This window comes from Ammospiza caudacuta, chromosome Z (genome assembly GCF_027887145.1).
Source record: "Ammospiza caudacuta isolate bAmmCau1 chromosome Z, bAmmCau1.pri, whole genome shotgun sequence".
Classification (NCBI taxonomy): domain Eukaryota; kingdom Metazoa; phylum Chordata; class Aves; order Passeriformes; family Passerellidae; genus Ammospiza; species Ammospiza caudacuta.
This window is the reverse complement of record NC_080632.1, coordinates 29,417,332-29,427,289: the sequence shown is the minus strand read 5'-3', so window position 1 is coordinate 29,427,289 and position 9,958 is coordinate 29,417,332. Positions and strand designations below refer to the sequence as shown.

The window sequence follows — 9,958 nt, the reverse complement described above, 5'->3', positions numbered from 1 at the left end:
TTAAAAGAATTCACGTACAGAGTCAGGTGGGAAGGTTCTTTGACACCAGTTTTTATTTTTGATCCTGACTCTCTGCTTGTGGTGCATAAAGATGCTTTTGCAAATAGTGTCTTTTCATCATTGTACCACTTCTTTAATTAATTTTTTTCCTGATACTCCTTTTCATATTTTTGAAAGGACTTAATCTTGGTGATTCAAAAACATGTAACACTATTTTCCCCACAAAACTTCCTAGAATTTGACAAGAGCTTTTATGTCAGCACAGGAGATAGAGCTATTTGTTTCTTTGGTGAGAAAAAGGTTTCTTTGTTCTTTTGTTTCTTTCTCATATATATGCATATATGAGATTTATTCTTGTTTGTAACACTTTGTAATGATTTATAAGTAGGATGGATCACAGGAATCTTTCTGTTTATTGGGAAGATACAAACATCGTATTGTGGAGAACAGGCAGAAAGACACATTGCTGGTAAGAGATGCAGGATGTTATGTGCCATTCCTACAAAGGAATTTAATGATCAGCACTGTTTGCTGTCCAGTGACAGAAAACTCTGTGAGGATGGGTTGAAAATGACTGTCATAACCCTGCCAGAACCAGTTCTTTGATTTGGAGCCTCACAGGTTGAATGTCTATTTCTGCTCACAGAAAGCCAGTGAAAGGTAACAAGCCATGCCCCAGACAAAGTGTGAAGCTCAGAGAGGTGTCTCAGCTATCAGAGAAAGAGATCTGAGTCCTTGGGACCAGCTGCTGGAGGCTCAGCTGGACAGTGTGCTTCCTTTAACTGTAATGCCAGTGCCTTTCTGGCTGTTTGCTTTTGAGACTTTACCAGTGCTTCTGCCCTCATAGTACATTCCCAGCATTTCATCCAAATGTTATCAAACAAACAGTACCTGAACTGAAGCCTCACTTCATTTTGATTATAAATTGTAGTTTTGTAAAGATATGGTTGGGTTGCAGCAGATGAAGACAGCTGCTAATGCAGGCTATTTCTGTACCACATGTACCTGAAGATAAATGCTGGACCCAACATGCATAAGGCATCTGGTTTTATTCCAGTGACATATGGCAGCTTCACGACCTTATCAAGAAGTCACCCTCACAGCAGCATAAGCCAAGGGCAAGGTCAATCAGCCAAATGCAGCGGGAATTACAGGTTTTATTATCTTCTCTGACCAAGAAGGTGCTTTGCAATCACAAGGAGTACTCACAAAGCTGGGTAATTTTGCAGAGGGCAAGCATACAGCTGCTGTGTTGTCGTTAAGTCTCCCATGTTTGTACATGACTGTGCTGTAAAAGATGAGGCAGACGGTGAATTACAGATGATGATTGCAGGGTTAGATAGGTTTCCATGACATATACTCCTATAACTTTGGAAAATGCTCCTAAATATATGCTTTAACTTTTACCTTCTCCTGTGTGGATACAGGAGTTGGACTTGATGATCCTTTGGCTACCTTCCAACTCAGAATATTCTATTATTATGTGATTCTAATTCACAGGGTTACTCAATATGTGAGCCAGCCTGCTGTATTATATTACCCTTCCAACTGATGGAAGACAAAATATAAAGTTGCTGTATATTTGCTCAGCTGTATGAAATTTGTGGGTGTAATGGCCTGACACTATGAGAGTTAATGAGAGATGAATAGCAAAATACAACCTTAGCAATCTCAAATATGCCGATTAAAAACAAAAAGGACCCCCAAATAACTCTGGATAAACAAGTGTGGGAAATTGCTTCTAATTCTGTTTTGGCTGGCTTCTGTCTAGGTGAGAGAAGGCTATTGGCACCTATAGGTACCATTAGCACTTCTCAGGGGCAACTGAAACCTTGATGGGCATAAAGTCATCTCAAGAGATAACCATCAGATACTCAGAGAGACACATAAGTGACACTTCCTCAGTATCTGGTACCTGGAAGTTAGCTTTTACAGGTTTGAGTGTGCACCTTGGTGCACTACATGGCCTTATGCAAAACGAATCCCTTCCTTTAAACGGGCAGCGTGTTAAGGGCAGATGGCAGCATCGCCTGCAGGTCTGTGCCTAGCAGCAGAGCTCCAGCTCCCGGGCTCTTGGCTGCAGAGAAGGCAGCCTCTTCACCACGTTCTTACTCGGTTTGGGCTCTTATCAGCTGTGGCATGCCCCTAGGAGTGATGGAGGCTGGAGCAATTGCAAGGGCGAAGCCACTGAGACCAGCTGCAGGCAGCACCATTTGTTTTAATTCTGGAGTCAGCTGCAAGGAGGAAAAGATCTTGGGCTCTTGGGGCCCTGTGGATGATCCGATAAATACTTCTCTTTGAGGGCCTTCCCGCTGCCCAAGTGGAGCTGCATATAGAGAAGGCACATGCATGAACTTGCTGCCACAGATGCCTGCTTTGCTGGGATGTGCCATGTTTGACAGAGTAGTGGTCTGCGAGTTAGCATGGTACTGAAGAGTAAGCATTGCTGTTTGCTATAAACAAACCTTGGCAAAGTGCCTGTAATTGCACTATTAGAAGGGAGGCCAGGCCTAGATGGTAACAGGGGAGGAAAATAATGCTTTCTTTTATCTGCTGTTGCAGACAGCTGGAGACAGATAAAAGCGGAGACAGTTTTAACCTAAGCAAAGATTGTGACTGTATGCTTTCCTTTGTTCCTCAGTGCTTTCTGTTTTCCTCCCTCTAAGTTACATTTTTATTTGCAAATGAGACTATGCATGGGGCAGCTTCTGCATGCTTTTTCATTTTCCACTCTTCTTCTTTTACTTTAACTTAAGGAGATAGGTTTTTCTTCTAATTTGACTCCTGTGGCTGCCTCTGCTTCAGAAGTATGTGAGTAACACAGACTGAACTTCTACCTACGCCTCACCAATTCCAGAGCTCTGACAAAAAGACAAGATGAATATCATCCACAACTGACACTGAGGGAGTAGTTTTGCCATAGTATGGTTGATATAAAACCATCCTGAAGCAGAATTTTCAGATTTTCCAGTAACAGAATGCAATGGGATAAGATAGAGAGGAAGGGAACTGTTATCTTAAAATCAAAGAAACAAAAACTGTTTTTTCATCCAGAGAAAATTTTCAAATTCTGGCATTCAGAGTCAGTAATAAATTGCACTGACATAATCAAAGCTACTTATGCATCTAAGTTCCCCATGCAATGCTTTGAGACTGTAGAAACAGGACCATGCATCTAATCTGATGCCCTGCACTAATATTTTGGTATGGCAGAAAAATACTTTTTTTGCTAGACATTTCAGTTTGTCTAATTCTGCAAATCAGACCAACCCAATAATGAATAGCCTCATTGGGGTGACTCTTGCAGGCACATAGGTTCACCTGCATACAGAATTATTCCAGTTCAGATTTTCATGATTAAATCTGCTGTGGATGTTATTGAAACAGAAATAGCTGTAAAACCTGTATTAAAACACCTTTTCTTTTGCTAATTGCAATCTTTAATGGCTCTGTATATTTTCTACAGGGATAAAAAATAAATATTACTTCAGATGTATTTTTACTGTGCTATGTATTTTCCTTTAAAAAGTAAAGACCATTTGAAGACTTTACAAGATGTATTGCTTACAGACTTCTCAGGTATACTTGATGGCATACCTGAATGATATGGCAGACCAAGATGATTTCACAATGGCATTCCTGAAATTTCAGCCTCTGTAAAATAAAGGCACAGATATTTTCCTCCAGGTGTTCTCTTTGATATATATTTATATCCTAAGATGGTCTGTGGAAACACAGGCTGATGGGTACAGACCAATTTGTGTGAAATAGTGACAAAAGGACCATTTCTAGTTAGTGTATCTTATGTGAAGTGTGAGAAGCCTTGTCTCTCAGCACAAGTCTGGAGTTGGGAAGGAGTAGTCTGAATATTTGCAGTATTGAACATGAATATGTTTTTATACAGTAACTCTCTATAAAAGTCTGATTCTGAGTAGTCATATATTTAAAGGCAGGCACTACATTGTGTAATTTGTTGGTATTGCATCCTTTTCTCCTTAAGAACTGGATTGGCTCGATTTGCAGCACCAAATAAATAAAGGATTAAAATTTTAATGATTAAATATATTGAATTTTTAAAAGACATTAAGAATTTTCTTTATCAGTGATGTCTTTTTAGTCAATAAAATTATGAATCTGATTGTTTCAATGTGGTACTTCCACTCCAAAAGGATGAAGATACATTTTAGGTTTTTCTTTGCTTTTTTTTTTTTCAAAACAAACCTGTTTCTGCTTTATAAACTTGCGTTAAAGTGCACTTACAAATATTTTGTATTTTACAACCAAGATATACTAAGTTTTAAATTATATATAAATCAATATATAATTGGTTATTGCTGTAGAAAAAGTTAAGCAAAGTTGCCCTTTGCTGTCACTTTAAAAAAGGAGACATTCATATTTCTAGGGTATAAAAGTAAATCCCCAAAAGACAAATAACCATCCCTTATGTGTTCTTAATAGACATACGATTCCTGCCAGGCAGATTATGCATATATACAATTTTGCTGTAATGAATAAGAAAGAAGAAGAAAGAGGAAGAAGAAAGACTATGTAACTTTTACGATTCTTTATATTAGAGCTTGAAAGATATCTACTCTTAAACCCCTCCTTATGGCGTCAAATTACTGTTTGCTCATTCTACCCTGTGCTTTTCTTACAAGATAAAATATAATGACAAATGGTAGATAAGAATTTTCAAGTTTAAATAAAGTTAAACAAAAAGTTTTCAGAAATGAAATAAGTTTTATTTGTTATAAGAGTTGTACTGTGTACAAAAGAAATTACTATAACTTACAATACTTCAGGCACAGAATATTGGGGGTGTTGCTTCCACTGGAAGAGCAGTATTTTGAGAATAAAGAATCGTTAGAATCAGACATTGATAGCAGTATTAATATAATAATATAATAATAATAAATACTTCATATTCATATAATCTGAATTTATAATAACCCAGGTATTTCAGCATTAACTAATACATCTTAATCTGCCTCCAACATGCAGGTAGAAGAGTCTTCTGTAGCTCATAGAAGAAATGTATGATTCATGGTGAGGGTTCCATCAACCCTGAGTATTTCCCCTTGTCCAGTTTCACAGCTGCCAGCTAGAAGAACTCCAGAGGATGGCGAGCAGGCAAGTGACTGAAATCACTGTTTGCTGTAATCTTAAACCATTAGAATACAGTCTGATAATTTCCTCTGTTTCCGATGTCAGTTCTTAAAAGAAATAAAATCAAGAAAATAAAATGGCTAATGAGTAAGTAGGTAAATTTGAAAACATAAGGTTTTTCAACATACTTGAAAAGTCCTCTGACATCTCACAGGTACTTAAGTTAAAGGTATCAGCTGTTAAAGCCAATCAAAGGGACTATTCTCAGGGGAGAGATGTAAATAGATGTCCCATCAATGATCGTTTGAGGAGCAACTGATAGCACTTATCAGCTCTTGCAGGCAATAATCTCAGAATAATCAAAAGTAAATACCAAGCAAAAGCAAGAGGAAGAACTTCACAAGAGGTGAGCACCCAAGCCTGAATGTCGGCTTTTAACCCTTCCTTTAACAAGGGATTTAGCTTTCAGCAAAAGCAGAGGAGCCATACCCTCTTGTACGTGAAAGCCACGGAGTCCCTGCTCAGAGGATTCTCTCTCTACTGAGACCTTAATTGCCTCTCTTAAACTGAGTTCAAGAGCAGCAAGCAGTTGATTGCTTTTACAGAGCATAGGGTGACCCACAATGTCTTTTGCTCCAGTATGAGGAGCAATAGGGCTGATTCAATGCTAAGCATGTAAAAAGTTTAATGAGCATGTTGTGTGATAAATTTAACTGCTCAATACAGAAGACTCCGAGGAAAAAGCTGTTCTGGTGGATTTCTTTTTTTTCTGTCTAGGGTTACAAAGGTAGGAATGTCACCTTTTTAATGTTTTGATTTACATCTGAGTTGGTGCTACAACTCAGAAGTCACAGCTTCAAGGCATTGATACTCAGGTAGGAATCTGGTCAGGAAACAAGAGACTGCTTGGGGTGCAAATGAATCTTGAAACCCTTTAGGTCTGTTGTTTTCTTACCCTGCTAAGGAGTGATCTTGGCACAACCGAAGAAAAGCACAAGATAGGATTGAGATATTATGGGTGGAAAGGGCAAGAATATTTTGCACTGATTTTGCCACAGAAGAGAAAATATTATTAAATCCTTATTAGTGATCTTAAGAGTATTGAGAACTGTCTGGATCAGTCAATTCTCCATGGAAAATAATACCAATATAGCAATTCTTTAAATCCTTGTGCTAGTTGATAGACTATTTTCAAAAATATTCAACCATTTATTCAGGGAATTTCACAGGCTGATGTAGTAAGACTACACTTAAAATGATAGAATGCTTTTTAGGAGACTAGGTGGCACAACTTTACATTGATCAGAATAGTGGTTACACATTTTTTAGTGATGAGTGTGTTCAGACTTTAAAACTCATACAAGAATATTCTGAAGATTGAGATACAGATCTTAAAAAAATATTCAGATTAGTTTTGAGTCATTTAAGCATGATGATTGATGATTCTGTGTATTTAGTAGACACAACTTTATTCTCTAGTGAAATCCCAGTTTCTATTTCCTCCACACCACTATACACTACTGTTTTTTCTCTTTGCCTTAGAAACATGTGTTGTGCTTGGATTTAGTTTACTTGTACAAATTGTCCCGGTTAAGTGGGAAATCATAGATGTACAGATTTTGCAGAACAGATAAGTGTTTAACCTCTGTAATTTTCAATTGGAACGGTGGGAAGTTTCCTACTGCACAGAATTATGAATATCTGAAAGTGTCTTTTGTGCTGTACTATATAGTCAAAGAGCAGTACTTCTTACTGTCTCACTAATTCCTTCTCTAAAGCAAAGCAACCCACTGTAGAAGTCCAACTAGGGCTCATACTGCATCCTCCAAATACCCCACCACTGCAGAAGGCAATTCTGCCACCCAGGAGTGAAAAATGCTTGATTGAATGCCATTTCTTACCGCAGTTACTCCGCCTTATTTCCGAGAGACAGTGCAGTGTTCCATAGGCACACCGACACAGCCAGCAGTCCTTCAGCACCCAGACGCCGTGGGGAATGCTGCCGCAGTTTCTGTCAACGACAAGGGAGACATTCCGTACATCCCTGACCCCAGCACAGAAAACAACCCTTCAGAGCACCACACTCATCTCCTCTGATTTTGGACTGGTTGTTTTTACCCTAGCCGCTCATCATATTCGCAGTGTCTGCCGGTGAAGTACTTCAGGCAGGCACAGAAGGTCCCCAGGATACAAGTCCCTCCATTCTGGCAGCAGCGTCTGTTCAGTTTTTTACCTGCAAGACAATATTTACAGAGGTTAACAAGCATCTCAGGGGCTCTGGACCTCACCTTTTCCTCTCTTGTTCTCTCAGGTCTCTCCAGTTTCCAAAGTCTCTTAAGGATATCTAGTTTTATTGTCTTTAAAGACAATAAAATTATATGCCTGTTAAGAGTGTTTGTTCAGCTAAACCCAGTTTGTTTAGTTAAGGATTAGAAACAAGCTACTAGGGATTACAGGGTGGTGAAGAAACAACGCCTGGCAAATTCTGTAGCAGTAGGACGTGTTCAAGTGAAATATTTCACTGTGACAGATGCAGGTTTCAATCACACTAAGAAATGAGGCATTTTTATTGGGAAGTGACACCTATTTTTGAATACAAACTGGGAAGTTACTTGGTTTTGAGGTGGAGGAAATGCTTCCTTAAGCTTTTCTCAGAGTCCTGGGGTTGAGCACCAATCTAAAACTTTATATATGGGAGGAAACAGAATACATTTTTTTTTTTCCTGTTAGTACTGTTGCTTTCAGGTAGCTTCAAACTTTTTTATAAAATTAACATTTTTATGGCCATTAAATATCGTGAATTCTAAACAATGAACAGAATGTTACAAAATTTTACAGATGCTCTTGTAAACACGAAGTGCCAAGAACTTCTTCATTCTTAGTATCCTTCCTTGTTTTTCCTTAACAATTTTGCAAGTGAGAGATCTTCAGTTCTACCTTAAATTTTTATCACCACTTATTAAGTGGCCATGGGTATAATTGAAATGGGTGGTCACAGAAAACCAACAGGCTGGAATCTTCCAGGACAACAGTTATAGCAATACCATATTAAAATTTTTAAAAGTAATTTTATGTCATTGTTTACAAAAATAATGTTACTTACTCTCTGTAATTCCAGTGAAAGGTACTAAAGACCTGGAACTCTGTTGCTTTCTACTTTCGTAACTCTGATTCATATCACTGAGCGCATTTGTAAAGGTCCCTTCGTTCTTGGGCTGCTGCTTTAGCGCTGTAGCATTGAGACCTTTCACAACTTCTTTCCGTTCTTCTTTTTCAGGGCCTAGACAAGAAGTGCAAATATGTTAGGGAAAGGTAGTTTGTGATGAAGAAATGCGTACTGTAAGTGTGGAAGAAAAACACAGCGTAGCGGGGAGAAATATGAAGTTCACTTACTTTTTTCTAAATGAACAGCCTGCCAGACCAGAGTCAAAGTGAAAAGAATTCTGTAAAAAAATAAGAGAGAAAAAAAAGATCAAACGAGAAGTAAATTTGTGCTAATAAGACACAAAACGAATGGTGAGTGTGTGAACTTGTAAAAGGAATGAGCATCCCTGGCTAGAGAGGGTCCCCGACATCTCAAGCCAACTTACCTAACATGATTTCCCCAGCACATTTTCCTGCAGCCAGAAATAGCCGCGAGGTCCTCCGGGAGAGCTTGAGCAGAGGAAGAAGTCCAGAGCCCTCTGCTTCAGGCTGTTGCACCGCAGACACGGACGGACAGGGAGAGCGGGGCTGGCGAAGTTTCCCTCCTGCCGTGCAGCTCGCAGTAAGGCTCAGTCTCCAGCCGGCCGAGAACATCCCTCGGGGCTGGGACTCCCCGGCCAGCCCCCGATTTACATGCACTGCTGGAGGGTGGAGCAAGGTGGGGACACTTACTGCTGGGGGCAGAATTAAGAGCCCATGAGCCCAGCCAAAAGCACAAGGCGGCTGGAAGATCTCAGGCCCAGTGTATTTCTCAAGACAGAAAACTTTGTACCACCATATAGTGCATAGGAAAAACAAACAAACAGACAAACAAACAGACAGACAAACAAACAAACATTAACCAGAACTGCAATAGGTATATCATAAATGGGAGTAGGTATACATGAGGAAGGTTAAAAAGCCTCAGCTCTACCTACATGCCTTGCCTCTGCCAGGGTTTTCCACCAGGGATCTGCTTTATGAGATTGTACTGCTTTGCAGCAGAGATCCTTAAAACCTGCTTTTGAGATTTCTACTAAATATACTGGAAAAAGCTGTATAAGGTCCTTGAGGGAGGATTGTTGTCTCACCAGAGCTGTTAATAACTGTTTTAAACATTTTCTGAAAATTTTTACTGTTAGTAAAATCAGACCCTTTAGTGGGTATTCCTACTCTGAGTTTATGCAGTAGCAGCAGATACCTGGATATAATTTACTGTGTGTACTGAAATGGGCTAGGACCACACACATGGCTTTGCCATGGCTCAGTGTCATGAGCAGAAAGACCTGCAGCTGGGCAGTGCTAAAAAAACAGCCCTAGGCAGGCTTTTCTCATCACATTTCCACATTTTGTACCACCAAGTGCACATGGCCTTTGCTTAAGTTGTGGCAGGAAACTGAAGCAATACAACTTGTTTTGTTTTGGAGGGGCATTAGAAGAGGGATGTTTTCACTGTGTCACCGCAAACCAAGGTAGTACAAGTTTCACCTTGGCTAGATCCAAGATCACATCAGAAGTATGGGTCAGACCTCACTGAAGAAATGGCTGCACTGACTAAAGACATCATCCCTTGTTTGTAAGTCCCTGTGGCTGTCACTTGCCAGATTTGCCCCATCTGAATGAATGGTTTGGAAGCTGTAATAACTTCTCATCCAATTTGGTACAAAGA

The 9,958-nt window shown here is 39.5% G+C and overlaps 1 protein-coding gene across 1 annotated transcript; it reads right to left on the bottom strand.

Moving 5' to 3' along the window:
- Positions 1 to 5,088: 5,088 nt before the first annotated feature.
- Positions 5,089 to 8,802, bottom strand: LOC131571493 (cryptic protein-like). The gene is made up of 6 exons (XM_058824233.1): positions 8,697 to 8,802; positions 8,500 to 8,549; positions 8,210 to 8,386; positions 7,225 to 7,339; positions 7,008 to 7,117; positions 5,089 to 5,213 (listed from the first exon to the last, which is right to left on the bottom strand). Exons 1-6 carry the CDS (start codon positions 8,717 to 8,719, stop codon positions 5,089 to 5,091), a joined length of 600 nt encoding a protein of 199 aa, XP_058680216.1. The 5' UTR covers positions 8,720 to 8,802.
- Positions 8,803 to 9,958: the final 1,156 nt, after the last annotated feature.

Excerpts from the sequence above, each read along its gene's own strand:
- LOC131571493 (XM_058824233.1), bottom strand. The coding sequence starts at position 8,719 with ATGTGCTGGGGAAATCATGTTAG. Across the intron at positions 7,340-8,209 it reads TTTCACTGGAATTACAGAGA|GTAAAAAACTGAACAGACGC; the intron begins GTAAGTAACATT and ends ATTGTCTTGCAG. Across the intron at positions 5,214-7,007 it reads AATAAGGCGGAGTAACTGCG|AACTGACATCGGAAACAGAG; the intron begins GTAAGAAATGGC and ends ATTTCTTTTAAG.